Here is an 18,268-nt window from a genome sequence, read left to right as displayed (position 1 = left end):
GAAGCGCGGGGCGGGGCCGGGCCCGGTGCGGGGTTCCCGGGCAGCCGGGCTGCCGTTTCGCCTTTTCGGGGCTGGGTCGATCCGCATCCACCCCCCCCCTCCCCGCGCTCCGTCAGCCCCCCGCAACCGGCCGCCCCGCGCTGCCGAGGGCGGGGGTGTCTCCTCGCTCCCGCTCCCCAGAGGCGGGGGTGCCCCATCCCTCTCCCCCGGCTGAGGGCAGGGAGCAGCCGCCCGCCGGCGGTGCCCCGGGCCCCCCGCGCTGAGGGAAAGGGTGTGCGTGTGGGTGTGTGTGGGTGTCTTTTTCCCGCCCTCGGTGAGGCGCGGGTGCCCCCAGCCGCTGAGGGGCTGAGGGAAAGGGGGTGCCTCTCTTTCAGCCCCCGGACAAAAATAAAAATGGCTATAGCTGCAGTCAGCGAGGCGGAAACCCGGCTGTGTGGCAACTGGTAAGAAATGAAACTGAATGCTTGGCAGGGGTGTCTCTGTGTTGGTGCCTCTCCTTCGGGCAGGCGAGCTCGGCGATTCAGTAAGTAAGCGGTGTATATTCCCTTGAAATGCTGTGCAATACTAGAAGGGGCGGATTAACGATGAACGTACTATCTTTTTAGAAATGTTTGGGGTTTGGTTTTACCTTGTCAAGTCTTACACAGTAATTTTCCGAACCCTTACTCAAGTTTCTGACTAAACAGGCAACTGGATAGAAACCAAAGTATTCGAATAGAAATAAAGACTTCGTTTCCAGTGGGGTACACATGAAGTACGTGATTCCAAGTTTTTCTTTAGCAGCTGTGTGGCTCAGAAGCAGAGATGTAAAACCAGAATCGATAGGCACATACTGTTGTGGCAGTTGTTTCTCTTTGATACAGTTCTCTTTCTTTAGAAGCTTTCTTTAGAAACTCCAGTGTTGGTAATACATTTACAGATAATGATGTAATCTCAATCAAGTTGTATCTTGAATACAAGCAACTAAAGGAATTAACTTTTTTTTTCCCTTCTCAAAGAGGCATCGGAATCCAAACAGTTTCTTGCAACATCAGTCTAGTTTGTTTGCAAGCAGTGAGTATGTGCAGTTTAGACACTGCTGTTGGACGCTGTTGCTTTGCCAGGCTGTTGGCTGCTTCGGATCTGGCAAGGCAGAAAACTGAACCGCCCTAGTGTTTTTCCTTTGTGACATGGAAGGCACTGAATGACAGGTTATAAAGTTGATTTTGGTGTTTTGAAGGCTGATTTCTTGGGAGGGCTGATTTCTTGCATTTCTTGATACATCCATCTAGAAATGATGCTACCTGCTTGAGTTAGGAATAAGGGTTAAGCTCCTAGTGCCTCAGTTCTTTCTGGACCTTTTGTGTTTGTAAGCCTTGCATCCTCCTCAAGATAGGAAAATGGGTATCTTAGAAATGAGGTGAGTTGGGGAATTTTGGCTACAGAGTAATACGGTTACAGCTGTCATTCACTGAACAGATCTGGCCTAACAGGATCTGTTATTTATTTTTTCCAAGCAGAGCACTGTTTGACCTCTCATAGCCAAGTTATTTTCAGGAAGAAACTTATCTTCTCTGATTAGTTTATTAACTTGAACCTGGTGGTAACTTGTTTACGCTGCAAAATTTGTCTTTCACGTAAGGAAATAAATCCACCTTGATTTTATCTTAATGCAGTATGAAAATTGTGACTTTTGCATGCTACCTATGTTAATATCTCACCTGTAAAGGAACTCTGAGGCCTGGTTGGGCTTGCCTTCCTCTTTATTTACTTGGTTCTCTAAACCATGAATTCATAGAAAGCTTTCTTAGGATTTTTTTGTTTGTTATGAAAATCTGCTTGAAATTGTTGTCAGTGTATGTTCTGCAAAGTAACATCTGTGACTTTCTCATAGCAAAAAGGATATTCCTGCTGCTAATTTCATCATTCATGAAATCCACTGTAGCAGAAATATTGAAGTATGCCACTACTGCAGTGAATCAGTCCCAAAATCTGAGATGAAGAATCATATTGAGTCTGAACATGTGCAGGTGAGAAACAAATTTCTCCTCTAAAATTGTTGACTTCTGTGGCAATTAATCTGACGAGGTCTGTTTATTGTAGGTTACCTGCAAGTGTAGGATGAAGATAGAAAACAGTCTCTTGAAGGATCATGAGGTTTGTGGAATTTATATTATTAGACCCTTGGAAGATACTCTACGGTATCTCTAAGCACTGATTCTAGAGCTTTTCTGTCAGCCAAGATCTGGATTCCAGCCTGTGATTTATGTGTCCTTTTTATTGAACCATGCTTTCTAAATTCACACCCTCTGAGGGAAGGTGGTAGAAAACTGCCTGAAAGTGGTGGAGCCTGCTCAAGTCTTCGTATCAAAGGGGTATCTGTGATAACTGGTGATTGTGTCCTTATTAGTGATTAAGATGAAAAATGGTACGCTATTTCAAAAGTACAGAATATGATTAATTTGACTTTTTTCATTCCTTTAATATTATCCATTTCTGACTCTGCTGCAGTCATTATGTGAGTTTTAATAACTCATTATGTCCAAAAAGACTTTTAAAATAGCTTGTAAAATAGACTAAAATAGGACACAGTGGGATTTTCTGAGTTTCTGAATCCAGTTGATGCTATCACAGGCAATCTTGTTATAAATGTCAATACCTTCCCTTCCTATGGGCTCATTTAAAGACAACCCTGGAAGTGCCACCTAAGTCTGCTTATTGCTGAGGAAAAAATTATTTTCTTTGAAGATATGTCCAGTTCAAATCCCTGGAAGTAGCTTATCCTGCAGGTTTGTTTGTAGTGCTTTTAGTTTTGTTTTTAAAGCAAATGATGGTGTATTATTGCAGCATCTGCAGTTATAACATGTATTGCATCTATGTTCAACTCCTTTTGAAGGGCAACTTACCTGTCATTCAATGTAGGCTAAAGAACATATGCAAGCAATTCTTGTTGAGTAGTAAATGAGCTGTAAATCTGTTCCTTAATAGAACACATGTTTTTTAGCAGAACTCAATGAAATGTGATTAGTACTGGATTTCAAGACTATATCTAAAAGCTAACTTCAAAAAGCACTACATGAATCTGCTGTCCAAGCGTTAACAGGTTTTAAAAAAAAAAAAGTTCTGACTATTTGGAGTGCTTCAGCTGGCATGTTGATGACTACATGGGTTATACAACACATTGTTCTTACATTTCTTACACAGTATCTTATTCCAGGCTATTCTTTAGTGTAGCTTTGGATCTGGCTAAAGAAACAATAGGCCGCTCAACTCTTAAGCAAACTGAGAACCTTCCTCCACCTTTGCCTCAGTCATCCATATGTGAAGAATAATCCCTCTTTCTTTTCCCAGGCGTCAGCATGCCCTCTGCGTCCTGCCCTCTGCCAGTACTGTGACATACAGCTTACTTTTGACAAGCTCCAGGACCATGAAATTTACTGCGGAGCTAGGACTGAGACATGTAGTGGGTGCGGTCGTAACATCATGGTGAAAGATCTAAAAGAGCATCCTCAAGTCTGTGGGCAAGAGGTGAAACAATTAAGAGGAAGCAGAACAGTGCCTTGCTTTGAGGATGAGGATGCAGATTTGCATGCCCTTCAAGACATTAGAAACCGACTAAGATCAGGTAACTGTGCTGGGCCTTTGCGGAGGATGCCCAACATGCTAGAAAAGCAGATTTATAGCAGCTATGTAGGAGTCAAACCCCTTAAAGACATTAGCAGAAGGAATGTTTCAGCAGTAAGAAGAACCTAAAGTACCTAAAGGGGGGCTATAAGAAAGCTGGAGAGGGACTTTTTGCAAGGGCATGTCATGGTAGGACAAGGGATAATGGCTTTAAACTGAAAGAGGGTAGATTTAGATTAGCTGTAAGGAAGAAGTTCTTCACTGTGAGGGTGGTGAGGCACTGGAGCAGGTTGCCCAGCGAAGTTGTGGATGCCCCATCCCTGGAAGTGTACAAGGCCAGGTTGGATGGGGCTTTGAGCAACCTGGTCTAGTGGAAGATGCCCATGGCTGGGGGGTTGGAACTAGATGATCTTTAAGGTCCCTTCCAACCCAAACCATTCTACCATTCTGTGAAATCAAAAGCGAGGTAAGGTGTAAAGAAGAGTAGTATTTGACATTTGGCAGCTGATCCAAGTATAAGGTTTTGTAATTGCTTTCTGTGAAAATACTGAATAATGAAAGCTCTGGAGGCGAGTGGGACGGACTATTTTAGTGTGGAATAGAACTGCAAAGTTATAAACCAGCTAAGTAGAGGACTGCTGAGATACCTGGTGTGAAAGCCCAGCCCACTGCTTGTTCTTCTGTCTGAAAGTATCTAGCTTAAAAATGAAATGGCAGTTGTTTGCTCACTGCAAATTTTGTCTGGTTTTGTCTAGCAGCTGCACTCCCCTGTACTTCAGTTAAGTACTAGGGTAGGTAAGATCTGGATGTGGGTTCACATATGTAGTGCTGCACATTTCTGCAGTAACATCCCGTTTGGACATAGCCGAGACTATTATCAATGCCTCTGCTCTTTCCTAAGATTCTAATCTCTTATCTCCACGTGCAGGGGGTCATGTCACACTAAAGACATAGCCCTTTCATGAGCTCTCGGCTGAATCTATGCTCTGCATTATGCTGTGGGCTGCTCAGAGGATTTAACACCACAGAACACTAAATTACAGTCTTTGCTGTAGAAGACTGCCTGGCTTGCAGAAATAACTTCTGGGCTTAGTTAATAAAACTGAATAATCTGGAGACTTGTAACTTGTCGGCCTCTTACACTAACTTCCAAAGAGTGTTCATAAGTAGTATTTTTATGCACATGTAAGCTTTGTTTAAAATTCTCATGCAATCAGTACAACTGAAATACCAGAGAGATTTGAAATAGGTCAGCATAGGTGAGGAGCACTTAGCCTGTCTTTAGGCATCATCAGTTGTCTTGGGCCCTGTTCTGGAACCCTGTTTTTCTTTATGGTGTAGCTTTCCTACCAGAAAACATTTCAGGGTTTTCTTCTGTACATGTATAATTCCCACTGTTGTCATATGTAATCTCATTAGAAAGAATTTGTTTTCCCATCAATATACTGTAAAAACAAAGCTGAAGTGTTTCAGCTTTGTAAAAGGGATAAGACTACAGTACATTCATTGGACCTTGTTCACAATGTAGGTCACAGATGGTTCCTCAGTGACTTTGTAAAGCTCCCAAGAAGCTTAAGTTCAAGCTTTTGGAGTAAGAGGAATGACTTTCTTCTTGTTCTCCCTTTTGGCTTGTTACAAACAAAAATAGGATGACTGTTTTCCTTCTTCCTCCTGAATTTGATACAGGTGTCCTGCTAGGCTTTGAAACACTGAACTCCGTGAGTGTCCACATGTGCACATGTGAAACTCTCATGGTGGAGCTAGTCTAATGTCCAGAACGGAACTGCTTGTGGCAGGCTTAACATTCTCTCAAATTTATGGTATTTATCTTTTGAAGAGGATGAACTGAAGCAGTTGGAGAGAAATGAAAACATTCATTCTTCCCTTTATGAAGACTGGAATGCCGATTTAGACTACGTGTTGGCTCTTAGCCTACAAAACGAGAATAATCCTCACAGTAATACTGCAGCTGAAATTCCCAATGACTTCTGGGAAAACTACTCCACCAAAGAGTCTGTGCCATCTGCCTGTCTTAATGAAACAGACAAGTCAAATATCTTCTCCTGTGACTCTTTAGTGGCTTTTAGCCCATCAAAGCACATAAAAAGTGAGTATAAACGCTGTTGTGGTGGGGTTTTTTCCTTAAAGTTTGAGGGAAGGGAGAAGGAAAGAGAGGATTCTTGGGTTGGGAATGTCAGATATTACCTAGGTATTTTAAAATGTCAAAATGAATCTCTTTGAGACTCCCTCTTGTCGTGGTTTAACCCCAGCCAGCCACCATGCAGCCTCTCACTCACTTCCCCCCACCCAGTGGGATGGGGGAGAGAATTGGAAGAAAAAAGGTAAAACTTGTGGGTTGAGATAAGAACAGTTTAATAGAACAGAAAGGAAGAAACTAATAATAATAATAATAACAATAATAAAATGACAATAATAATAATAAAAGGATTGGAATATACAAAACAAGTGATGCACAATGCAATTGCTCACCACTTGCTGACTGATGCCCAGTTAGTTCCCGAGCAGCAATCTGCCCCCAGGCCAACTCCCCCCAGTTTATATACTGGGCATGATGTCACATGGTATGGAATATCCCTTTGGCCAGTTTGGGTCAGCTGTCCTGTCCATGTCCCCTCCCAACTTCTTGTGCCCCTCCAGCCTTCTTGCTGGCTGGGCATGAGAAGCTGAAAAATCCTTGACTTGGTGTAAACACTCCTTAGCAACCGCTGAAAACATCAGTGTGTTACCAACATCATTCTCATACTGAACCCAAAACATAGCACTGTACCAGCTACTAGCAAGAAAATTAACTCTATCCCAGCTGAAACCAGGACACCTCTAAATCATTTTTAGATAGTTAATACACAGGAGATTAGATTCTCCACTAATACCATTCTTCCTTTCTTTCTAAATTTTATCCTCTGCTCCCTCAAGACTTAGCAATATTAGTGTTTAAAATGGTTTATCTCAAACAAGACAGCGCGGGAAGAAGAAATAAAAGCTATAGTGAACCTCTGCCCTTGATATGTGGTAAAAGCTTCATAACAACTGAGTAGGAGACAACTTTCTTGTTGAAGTAAACATCACAGGAAGGGAGGATATGGGGGAGACCTGAAGTGCCAGCTTATTTTGAAAGGAGAAGTGGTACTAAAGGATTTATTGAAGGCAGTAATAGGCGCTTTTACCAGACCATTTGATATATCTTTGACCCCAAAACCTTGTTCTTGCTCTGGGTGACATGAATTTGCATATGTGAAATTCAGCAAGTGGGACTAGAGTAATTGTTTCCTTAGCATTTGCTCTGGTTGCTGTCCTGCGGCACAGAACAGCAGTCTGTTGCTTAGGAATTTTGAAGATAAGTTGGTCCAACTGCATCAGAGTTCTCTGAGGTGGAGGATATAACGGTTACTTACTTTGCAGACGATGAGATCATCATGTTGCCGTGTGAATTTTGTGAGGAGCTCTACCCTGCCGAAGATCTGATTCTTCACCAGGTTTAGTACTTTCTTGTATTGTATCTAGGGGTTTGCAGTAAAGACTTTTTTCTGTTACCATGACCAAAAAAGGGTGCAGTCTTCACTGAGTGATACTGTGAGAACTGTAGTGATTTGATCTTTGCAAAGCATGGGTTTTTAAGTCCATCTATGCTCAACAGGAGAACTAACTTTTCCATGTTGCTTGCATAACAGACAGGTTGTAACCCAGCAAGTGCCTTTGCATCGTTCAGTAAAAGAAGTTCTCCAAATCCACGAGAACATGATGGTCTGCGTGCTCTTGGGTCCAAAAGCTGTAGGTCTTGCTCTTCATCCCAGCCCCAAGCTGTCCAGGCAGAAGGAAACATTATGATTCCATGTGAATTTTGTGGCATCCAACTAGAAGAGGAGACACTCTTTCATCATCAGGTACTAAGCAGAACTTGATCTGTTGTGTCACATCCAGTTGTTCAAGAACTATACCAAGTCCTGTGGCCTCTTGTTGTGGCACGTTTCAGGAATCCAAGTAACTGTCCTCCATGTCAGATCTTGCTAAACAAAGCCTCTTGGGTCCCATCGAAAATGTGGTATGCTGAGGCTCTTATTGGAAAATAACAGTTATTTTTGAAAGCACTTACAATGAAAGCTAAACAAAAGGCCCTGAAATTGCACAATAGAAATGTTTGACTTGTACATAAAAGCTATGTTGAAACCAGAATATATGAATCACAGCTGAAGTGGGAGAGGAACACAAGTGTATGACCTGTGTAGCAAGAGAGGAAGTAGACAACACAGACTACAAATTTGGGAGATGGAGGAATGTCTGTCTTGGAGGGTGGATGTAAAGAGAGAGGGAAAGGGTAAGAGCGTGAATACATCAGAAGCTCAGCCTGAGAGAGAAATGGTGGGTTTACGAAGTGATGGGTGCTGCAGAGTGCTTACTGGGGTATTCCGATTCTTCTATATGTTGCTGTCTGATGCTTCTCATACAGAAAGAACACCAGGTTTTGGTACTGCTGCGGCTGTTACTGCTTTCCAAGAATGCTGGACGGATACCAACTGGGCCACTTGGTGCTTTAATGCTTCTATACGCCTAAAGAGCAGATTCAGGGTGTGGTGTGCCCGTGGAAGAGAGTCCTCTGGAATTTGTTACTATTACAAACAAGTTACAAAAATGCTGGGCTTCCTCATTTTCTGTTTCTTTCACATTCTTACAGTCCTAACTAACAAAGTAGCGAAGCTGTATTTTGTTTGTTTTTCTGGGCCTTTCCTCTCCTAGGTGATAGTGAAATCAGTATTAATAGAAATGAGATCTGATAAAATTTCATAGCTTATCCTTTGCTAAATAGTTGTGTTTGACACAAAGAAGTCCCATCCACTTCCTGTCACAGTTGTCTGTTGGAAGACTTTTTTTGTTATTTTCCCTCACCCTATCTAACCGTTTTGGAAATGCAGAACACAAAGACTGCTTTATCTATCAGCTTCTAATATTTTTGGTGAAGTTGGTCTACGATAATCAGGACTTGTTAAGAATTAGCAACTGGAGCCGAGTTGCAACAATATAGTTTGTTTGCAAACCATGAAAAGGACACCCTGTATTTAAAGTTTTGTGTTCCACGTAGTATTCCTGGTATCTAACAAAGGTAACAAATGTTTTCCTTTCTAGTTCATATTTTTTTGTGTGTCCTATGCATTTCTGTCTTCTTATTTTGTTTTTCCTTGGTGTAATTAACCTGCAGAAAAACATGACTTTATAACCAGGAGAGCCAACAGGGGCACTACTGGGGGCAGCGTAACTTGGAAACAACTTTCAACTTGACTTTTGTCCTTGGATTTGGTTTTTATGATGGCACTGATACCAGATTGATATTGGGAACTTGATCAGAACTATAGTGACAGTGCTTCAGGGCTGCTTTCCCCATGCTTGGGACTGGCTTTGCAGGGTCATCTTTAGGCATGAGAGGCAGAAGGCTGAATAAGAGAGCATATGGCTGTTGGCTGGCTGGCAGTGAGGCCCCAAATACAGGGTGCTTCTGTTCAGCAGGACCAGCTCACACTGCCAAAAGTTCCATTTTTGCTTAGGTCCTGTGATAGCTAGTAATTATTCCTAAGCTCTGTGTAAGAGAACATGCGGGTGCCTGCAAGCAATATCTGCCTCTTCCTAAAAACAATTCCATACTAACCTGAATCTTTGAGGGGCGATACTCTGCAGAGTTTTTACAGGAATAAGTCTGAATGAGCTGTCATTTAAACAGTCCAATGTATGTTTTGCTTTAGCACCATTGTGATCTGCGGCCAGCCAGCCTAGCAGCCAGCTTTCCAGCTCAGCAGCTGCTGTCTCCTCAAGCCAACAGAGAGAGAAGAGAATCACCAGAGCTGGCTCGGAGACGAATCAGGCATCAAGGTGTGGGCAAAACACAGACTTAACACACAATTTTTCCTTTACATTTGCAGGAACACTGTGCGTGTTCCAAGCTGAATAAATGTTGTTACCCTGTTGTGTCTACAAACTTTAAAAATCTTTGATATACTACCATTGGTCTAGTTTTATGCAAGAAAGATTAAATCACTGAAACTCGATATCCTCAAAGATCTTGGTTATGAAGCCCTGTGCTGCATTTACTATTCCTATTAAAGCACTGTATTCTTATCCTCTCAGGAGATGTTTCTCCTCAGTGCGCAGAAGGCTTGGGGCAGCAGAGGCTCGGCTATCCTGCACGAGGGACCAAGTCGCCGAGTAATGCCGCAAACACCAGGAATGCACCATTGTCTTCTTCAGTGACAGCTAGCGATGCTCCCGACTTGAGAGGGAAGCCCAGGAAGGTGGCTGGCAACGAGGGAAGACCGAAGAACAGAGGTGCAAGTGGATCTGCAGGTGGGACAATGCCGCGTGTGAGACCTACTCAGAACTTTCATTCAGAAGCCTTCACATCCAGCTTCTCGAGAACTTCTCCAGCCCAACCAAGGTAACACTTTTGCCTTCTGTATCAAGCAGCCACAGTGGGCCTGCCCTAAAGGGTATGGGATCAGTGGCACTGTAGGAGAAAGTTTTGCTCTGCTGAAAGTGGGGACGCAGCTTTAGGCCTGGTGCATTCTGATCTTCAGATGGCAGCAACCCAACAGCAGCAATAGTGACAAATCCATTCTATTCCTCTGCCTTATCTCCTCATGGTACAAATCTGGATTCCCTCCTATTTGCCTGTGGCTGAAAAGGTTTCGCTCAGTTTAATTTGGCTGGTGTTTATCTGAGTTTCAAACTTGGGATTTTATAGCAAAATAGAACGGACAAAATGATCACTGGGAGAAAATGTAGGATAATGCCTTGTTATCTGTCCATTATAGCATGCTCATCTTAGCTTTTCTCTTTGCTCTTTGAAGAGGATCTGGTTCTTCTGCTACAAAAATGACTGGCTCAGTATTCAGGAGAAAGTCCTTCCTAGGACTTCCAAAGCCTCCCTGGTGTGAAGGACCTGTGTTTATTTAGCAGTAAGAGCCCCGAAATCGGTAGGCTTGCTTCCTCTGAAAGTGTCCCTGTTCTTCTACAGCACCAGCGACGGAGGAGAAAAGAACCTTGGGATGTCGGATGGTCCTGTTGGCTTCAGGCGCAGGAACACAAAGGTAAGGCGCTCAGCGCAGCGTGGGAGAACAGTGCTTCGCTCTGTGATCAGGTGTGGATTCGACACCTGTGTTTCAGAGTGCTTCAACAGGCACCTCTCCAGTCTCTTGGTGTCCAAGTGTTTTAAAGTGCTGAGGGTTCAGGTGCTGCTGACTTGCTGCATGTTTGGCTCGTCCCGTGAGCGAGACTGGTTGGGAAGAGAGGGCAGTGCCTGGCTGTTACCCCTCGTGATGGTTTTGTCAGGACAATGAGCTCATTATACAGACCTTCCCACTTCAGGGAGGTTTTTGTCAATTGCTTTTTATCAAGTACTCTTTGAAAACAGCATTTTTAATTTTATTTTTTTTTTCCTCCTTCACTTGAGGCAAAAGCCCAGAGCCCAGCATCTGGATGTCCAGAGGAGAAGTGATCCACCACTTACAAAAAACATGTTTAGCACTCATGTTTACTACGTGCTATAGTACTTATTTATCCAAGCGCAAGTGAATTCCTATATTGCTGTGTCATTGAAGACTTTCTATGAATTTAAATTTTTACAGGCAAGTGATCATTTTATATGTGTATGTATTTTCAATTTGTGAGAGTATACTACAGATTTTTACTTCTGTGATCTATACTAGCACTGTTGCAAGACAGCAAATACACTTCTACCCTGGGAACCACCTGGGTTTTGTTTCCATACTGGCTCTTTGTGACGCCCAGCAAATTTTTGACATACTGAGCTTCAAGCTTGTGTCCTGCTGCTCTTGTGCTAGTTTGTTATTCTTAAGACAGCACCAAGAGATGAAAAACAAGATCAAGCCATCAGCCAGGATGCCGCCGGGGAAGAGGTGGGCCTAGGACCTAACCCGAGTCCTGCAGAGGCCAGAAGACCCAGCACTGCAGGGGCAGTTTGGTCAGGGTGGTTCAGCCCGGGATCGGTGATTGAATTGCTTGAATCTTGCTGCTCTGCGCCACCAGCTGCCCTCCTCCAGTGTTACTGGGTGTCCAGGGCACGGTCACTGGCGGAGGGGTAAGCGCGGAGCCCGGGGCTGTCTTGTAAAATGCTTTTTAATGCCACGTCAGTCCGTGCTTTTTAAATTCCGTGTAACAACATTTATCTCATGATGTCCCAAAACACAGTGCAGTAAAAAAAAATCTTATCACGTGAAGTGGCATGAGGGTGAGGTGACCACACCACACCTGGCAGTGGCCAACTCAGAATCGCAGGGGGCAGGCTCTGTTAATCTGTGTTCTACTGTTACTACCTGCTTTGGCTCTTTGGTCCTTTGCTTTCACAGACCTTGTGCTTTAGGAATTGGTAATGCAAAAGGTGGAACAAGCAGGTCTTAGATAATGACCATAGGCATCAGCCTAATTAACTGGGTAGAGCAGGTGGCATTAGGCAAGGCTAATGAGCCAGTGGACCCCTCGAGGGCAGGGCTGTTACTGGAGGCCTTGTCTCTGCTGCCAGCCCTGTCCCACAAGCTGCAGCATAGGCACTAACGATGGCTGACATGATCTTGCTTCTAAAATAAAGACATTTTACAGACGCTTCCACCAAATGTAAGCGTTTATTTATACAAGAAAAGCAGAATAAAGGTATTTAAAAACAGGTGGCAACCAACCTTGTGCTGGCATTTCTGGGGAAAACTGCTATGGCAAGATAAGGGAATCTAAGCTGGCTCTTCTGGTTTGTGAAGGTTAACAGGATGCCTTGGTTCAGAAATCATCAGTATGAAGAATAACTAACTACCGAGCTGACAATGTGGCTTAGTCTGCATTATTCCTCAGGCATGAGAAACACTGCAGTTCTCCCTTATGAGAAATATTAGCAACTGTTGTGCTTGCTTTCCCTTTTGTACAAAATATTTACATTTCTGTTCCAAGTAAACACAAATTACAGTGTATTAGCCCATAAAAGTGGGATTTAAAAGCAGGTAACCTGCAACTTCAATTTCTAGCAGTTCTAATCCTCTGCATCAATGCAGCTTCAGCAGTAGAGGATTTCTTTCATTACTTCCAGCCCCAAATAAGGACACAATACATCTAAAGGGATGTTAAGAATCTCCTTTATGCAAGTGTACACGCTATGGCCAAGAGCACTTAACAGGTTAATGCTGTGTACGGTACCAAGATGGACACACACCAAGCTAGAACTAATACCCAGCTCCAGAGTTTTTCCAATGTTTAGTATAATTTTACATTCTGAATGAATATATATTAAAAAAAATCATCACAAACCAATCTTTGCTTTGACAAACAAGCCTATTACAGACAATGTCAAGTTCATTTAAAGCACAAGGAAGTAATGATGATTAGAAAAGCTTTAATTAAAAAGGCCATTTGAGCTACAGTTGAATGACTGCAGCACTTCCTTCCCAGTAATGTGGGAAAAAAAAAAAAGGCAAAAAAAAAAAAAAGCCCCAAAGCCCCACCACAACTCATTCTCTTGCAGGGCTCATACCATTCTTCAAAAAAAAAAAAACAAAAAAAAAAAACCAAAAAAAAACCCCCCAAAGTTGATGAAGGTTATTTATTGGTGTGACATTTTTCCTGTATAAGAAGCTTCATTTACACAGCAAGGTGTAAACAGCATTGACTAAAAGTTTGTTATTTGTCATCATAAATAATTAATTGTAATAAATATGTATCAAGTAACTTTACAGCACACTTTTCAGGGCCAAGATGCAGATACGTTCCACTCAAATGTGCTCTCTGGAAGGAGAAGACAGACATTAGCAGCAGTTTCTTACTCACAGCTGTAGGCATAGCCTTGGAAAATGCTGGCATACCGACTTCTCCAACCCCTGCGAGTGAGGTGTTTGACTGCGCTGCGAGTCCACCCAAAGCATCAAGGGCTTGAAATGGGTGACTGAAACCCAGCGCAAAGCCACGATCCAATCGCTAGGAGGAAACCCCGAACCTATTGCTGTCAGCAGCAACGGTTCTGCCATGAAATTCAGCTGGCAATCCTCATGTTTCCTTGCGGCACCTGTTTGGGAACACACGTCCTGGATGGGAAGAAACCGGCACCAAGCCGTTCCTTCTGCTTAGTTTTCCCCTCGGTCTCTGTAAACTCCACATGTGTTTGCGCTTACTCTGAGTGTTTTCTCGGCTACGTATATGCTTCTACCAGGAAATGGACAAGATTCAAGAGTAAATATTCTTCCTACATGTATCTGTTCCTTTGGAAGGGCAATATGCAATAGAAGGGTAACACAGCTTTCCTAACCACAGGATTTGGAGACTCTGTATGCCAACAACTATCTCTACAACTGTTGCACACACATTTTTCCATTCGCTCACAGAAGAACAAGAATATACACGCTTGTTTAGGCTTTTCTCTCTTACTCACATTTTATCTTCCAAGTACCACACACTCACCATTCCCAATATTAACAATAATATACAATAAATACAGCTTTTTCGATTCCCATTACCACTGACGAGCCAAATTAGCATACATTGTCTTCTAAAGAGACATAGAATACCAACCTTAAAGTACAGTTACACATACCTCATCGTAGACCTTTCGTGTGGTTGATGCGCACGAAGCACATCGGAAGGAAAATAACAAACGCGTAGCTCAGTACTGGCACTTAACTTACATCGAGTACCGAGCCGAGCAGCACAGCGGTGACCGCAGCATGTTCTCTTCGGTTCTTTAGCACACAGGTGATTCCCACTTGTGCTGGGTTCTAAGCGGTGAACAAAGCAACGTCGTACTTTTAAATGAACCCGGTGCAGGGCAACCGCTTTTATACGAGTAAAGGAAGATACACGTGTTGATGTGGTGTTCTGAAACCACCCCAGAACATATTTTCACAACATACAAAAGTTAAACCTGGAGGATTGTTCTCTCTCTGTAGTCTGCTCTTATCTTTCCACAGAAAATAGAAGCTTTATCTTCAAACACGTAACTTTGTGCCTTCCTCCCCAACCTCATCCTCCTCTTGGGTCTTGCATTTCTAGGATAAATTGGCTCATAGATCAAAGATCATTTTTGAGTACAAAAATGAGTTCCAGGTGGTTAACCACACAGTGATTATTCTGAAAGCTTGTTCAGAAATAGGATAAAGTCACAGATTAGAAGCTTGAACTGTGGTATCTTACACCATACAGAGAGAAGCCATTTTGTTTCTGCTAATACTTTAATTGCAAGAAATTATTTTGTTACTAAGCGAAGCAGACATTCAGGAACATCTAGGGCAAGAACCCAACTGAATTACGGTCCTTTCACTGTTCTTTCCATTATAAATCTTCCTCATCAAAAGTGTCTAGCTGAAGCCCCAAATTAACTGTGGCAGACACCCGTGTGCTTGCTTATAGTTCAGAAAGTGACAAGAAAACAGTGGAAATGTAAACATGCAGTTTGGCAGCATATTTTCTGCTCTAAAACTCAAGCAAGTGCTAGAAATTCTGCACGTTCTCTGCCTGTGACAGAAGAGGTACCATGCTCTGTTCCTGTGGCTGCCAAGCAGCAACTCTCTCCTCACACCAGATTCTTTCTGGTTTTGTACTCAAAAATGTTTCAGGGAAGAGCAATCTACGAGCTTTCACCTCTGAGTGCTCCCGAACTCAGAACGCCCTCACTTTTGTTGTGTTTGCATGGGTAAGATTGTTCTAAATTACAAAATTAGAAATGCACATGTTTAAAGGTTTTTCAAAATTAAATTATACACAAACTGGTCTTTACTAAACTATCCTACAAATATTCCACAAACAAGGCAGCAAAATAACCAGTCCACCACAAAGTCTACAAATACAAAATGTAAGTCTTCCAGTAATTGTAACGGGAACAAAAGTTCAGAAAATAAATTAACCTCCAGCTCATCACACAGTGTTACAGGAGGTATTTTTATGTGAACTGAAGGGTTTCCAACATCAGCAGAGTCATAAAACAATCCAGACAGTCACCTCTAGGCATCCCCTTCTCCCGCTCAGCCGCTGAGCGGATCCTCCCGGTAGTGGATGGCATATCGGAGCTTCTCCAGCATGATGTCCAGCGAGGAGTACTGAGGAAGTTTGATCATAAACATGCATGTTTCAACACGGATGTACCGAGAGTCTGGAGAACCTGCGGGAGAAGAGCACCAGAAAGGGTGTTAACACGCTCGCTGCTTTTCACCTTATTCTCCAAAAGCATCCTTCCCCCATGCCCCTTGCTAAGAAGTATCAAAATAAAATTCCTGCCCGTCATGCGTCTCTTGAACCTTAAATACTGCCGTGCTTCCCCATCAGTCCTTAGGCTGGTATTTTTCCGGTAGTCCAACCATTTTAAAAGCATACAAGACGAATACTATACAAAGTCTCCTGTCGTCTCTAGAGGGCCAAGTCTTAAGTAGTTATTTTATATTTTATTTTTACACAGTTAATAAACAAGTTCTCTCTCTTCTCACTTAGAGCCATAACTACTTGCCTCTCTTTTGTCACTCCTTATGCGTTAAATAGAAGTTTAAATTAAAAAAATGGGAACCGAAAGCTAGAACCACGACGCAAGCAGAACTGGTTTTCTTTGCCTTCAGAGGCAGAGGGCAAACGCACCTGCAGCTCCGTCGGGGGGGGCTATTTTCATGGGGTATGGCGGGACATGGGCAGTATCAGGGCCTCCGTCCTTGCAAGGACACGTGAAGGGGATTCGCTCCTGGTTACAGGCGAACTTTATGAACTTGCAAAGCTCCTCCTGAGTGAACATCTCCAATGCGCTCCAGAAAAACTCAATGTGCTGATCGGTTTCCATCAAGCCCACCTGGTACATGGTGTGTGCCTAAGGGAAAAGAAAGCAAGATGTCCGCTGCTGCCGCCTTCTTCCTTCAGACATCTTCCCCACTTACACTTTAGAAAGATGGAAGGGGGAGGCGAACAACACCCATCTCCCCAAGTTCTCCTGCCTTTTCAAAGCAATTCGGATATCCAGCCACGGTAGAGTGTTAATGTACGTGGTTTTGTATCTTTTTAGCCCATCAACTTCTGTAACAGGCTTGTCTTGGTGTGTCTCCTTCTAGTGCAGGTAGCGCATGTTACTTTTTTGTTTAATATGCAGGACTGGGGCAGTTCAGCATTGCCGCTGTTCAAGAAAAACGCAAAACAACGCTAACACCCATGGTTGAGCATGTTATACAACTTCACAAGAGAACAGTTCTTTTTATGGCATAATTCTTACAGTAACAGAATGAAAGTATTTGGGACCAGAATATGTCTGTTACAGATTAGTTTTAGATTTTCAGAAACTATTTGCAACTCAAAATCAGGGCAATGGCGCTTTCAGCCCTTAGCTCAAGTGGCAAATATTGAATAAAGCTCAATAAAATCGAGACAGATTAAAAATTTTATGTTAAAAAGTAAATTCATTATTCCTCCCTGGAACAAGCTCCAGTCCTATTTTTTCCTGAATCCAATGAAATCTTAAAAAACTTCCCTGAGGGGCAGAGCAGGAGGGTGTCCGAGTACAGGCCAGCATTCCACAAGCACCATCCTGGCTATACAGCAAGTAGAAGATCCTCCCCTAACACCTCCCACATGGGAGGGTCCTCTCCTCTATGTGTCAGACAGGTAAGTTTTGCCAAAGAAGCTGCAGTTCTTCGCACCTTGAGAAACTCCAGGTTAATGTAGGGAAGCCCACATGTCCTCAGCTCCATCTCTAGAGGGGTCAGTGTAGTCAGAAGCTGCAGGGGAATGATAGAACCCAGCCCAGCACGCACTGCAGTCATGCACTCGGGAGTCTGCAGCTCACGCATTCTCAAGTTCCGGATCGCTGTTGCATACACGTCCTTGTTCTCCCACCTGCAAGGGCAGAGATTCAGGACAAAAAAAGAGCGCATGTGAGAGCCCTCTCGCCCTACCCCAGACCGTTACACACGGAGGGGTTTTATGGGGAGATTCCACTTTGGAATAATCGAGAGTGAGCATTAAGCTACTTGCATTCTGATGCTTCCCAATTTAATTGCACTCTCCTCAGCTTCTTCCTCTTCTCTCATGCTTGCCCCTTTCTCACAAGCCTCCTAACCATGGCTGTTTATTAAAGCCAGCAAACAGCCGATAAGCACGGCTCCTCAGCTGCCTGTTCCTTACAGAACAAAAGGCAGTAAATAGCCCTAGTGATTCCAGGTTCCTGCCAACAAATGTAAAGCCTTCCCAGATCGTTCCAGCCTTCAGCTTGTTACAAAAGCATCTCTGCAGAGCCTGGTGCTTGGAAAATTATTCTAGAGATGCTTCTTTCCCATGTAACTCAGTGCAACGTCCTGCTAAGGTGGCTGTTACTTACCCCACCGGAATGTGCCTGCCTCTGGGACAAAGCTCCACTTCTTCCCCTGTCATGGTCAGGTAGGTGAATTTGCAGCATGGCTTGTTAGGACAGTCCGGGCTCTCTGTTGCTAGATGCTGAGAAGCAATTTCTGCACACAGAGCTTCCAGTTCTGTCTCATCATTTATCTGTCATGAAACGCAAGACTAGTATCTGGTGACCAGCATGCCATACCGTGTTATTCTTGTGGCTCAGTGAAGGTATCACTACAATGTACACAGTGCACTCTTTCTGTCATCTGGAGACATCACAGACAGTGAAAGCCAGCAATTGCTTTGGTGGGTTATTTTC

At 43.3% G+C, this 18,268-nt stretch overlaps 2 protein-coding genes across 9 annotated transcripts in view; one reads left to right on the top strand and one right to left on the bottom strand.

Annotated features, from left to right (window-relative positions):
• Window positions 1-17: 17 nt before the first annotated feature.
• On the top strand, window positions 18-12,358 carry TRAFD1 (TRAF-type zinc finger domain containing 1). 4 transcript variants are annotated; one of them, XM_049806401.1, is made up of 11 exons: window positions 18-443; window positions 1,874-2,009; window positions 2,083-2,136; window positions 3,331-3,604; window positions 5,441-5,710; window positions 7,024-7,097; window positions 7,293-7,505; window positions 9,354-9,480; window positions 9,736-10,042; window positions 10,622-10,694; window positions 11,057-12,358. In XM_049806401.1, the coding sequence occupies exons 1-11, from the start codon at window positions 394-396 to the stop codon at window positions 11,099-11,101; spliced, it is 1,623 nt and encodes a 540-aa protein (XP_049662358.1). In that variant the 5' UTR covers window positions 18-393; the 3' UTR covers window positions 11,102-12,358. The 4 variants fall into 4 exon arrangements, with proteins under 4 accessions (XP_049662358.1, XP_049662357.1, XP_049662356.1 ...); XM_049806400.1 differs by having other exon boundaries at window positions 18-527; XM_049806399.1 differs by having other exon boundaries at window positions 10,622-12,358.
• A 2,448-nt stretch (window positions 12,359-14,806) lies between these two features.
• Window positions 14,807-18,268, bottom strand: part of HECTD4 (HECT domain E3 ubiquitin protein ligase 4) — a 76,876-nt gene continuing 73,414 nt past the window's right edge. For 4 of the 5 annotated variants that reach the window (XM_049806387.1, XM_049806390.1, XM_049806388.1 and 1 more), the window contains exons 73-76: window positions 17,939-18,105; window positions 17,262-17,457; window positions 16,219-16,441; window positions 14,807-15,751 (exon numbers count right to left, since the gene is read on the bottom strand). In XM_049806387.1, coding sequence (XP_049662344.1) covers window positions 15,615-15,751; window positions 16,219-16,441; window positions 17,262-17,457; window positions 17,939-18,105 — 723 coding nt within the window. In that variant the 3' untranslated portion in view covers window positions 14,807-15,614. Of the gene's footprint in view, window positions 15,752-16,218; window positions 16,442-16,567; window positions 16,742-17,261; window positions 17,458-17,938; window positions 18,106-18,268 lie in introns of those variants that run through there. The other variant, XM_049806392.1, reaches the window with a different exon arrangement.

Source organism: Accipiter gentilis, chromosome 7 (genome assembly GCF_929443795.1).
Source record: "Accipiter gentilis chromosome 7, bAccGen1.1, whole genome shotgun sequence".
Lineage (NCBI taxonomy): Eukaryota > Metazoa > Chordata > Aves > Accipitriformes > Accipitridae > Astur > Astur gentilis.
Note: the sequence above shows the minus strand (reverse complement) of the source record. Positions and strands in the feature narration are given on the sequence as shown.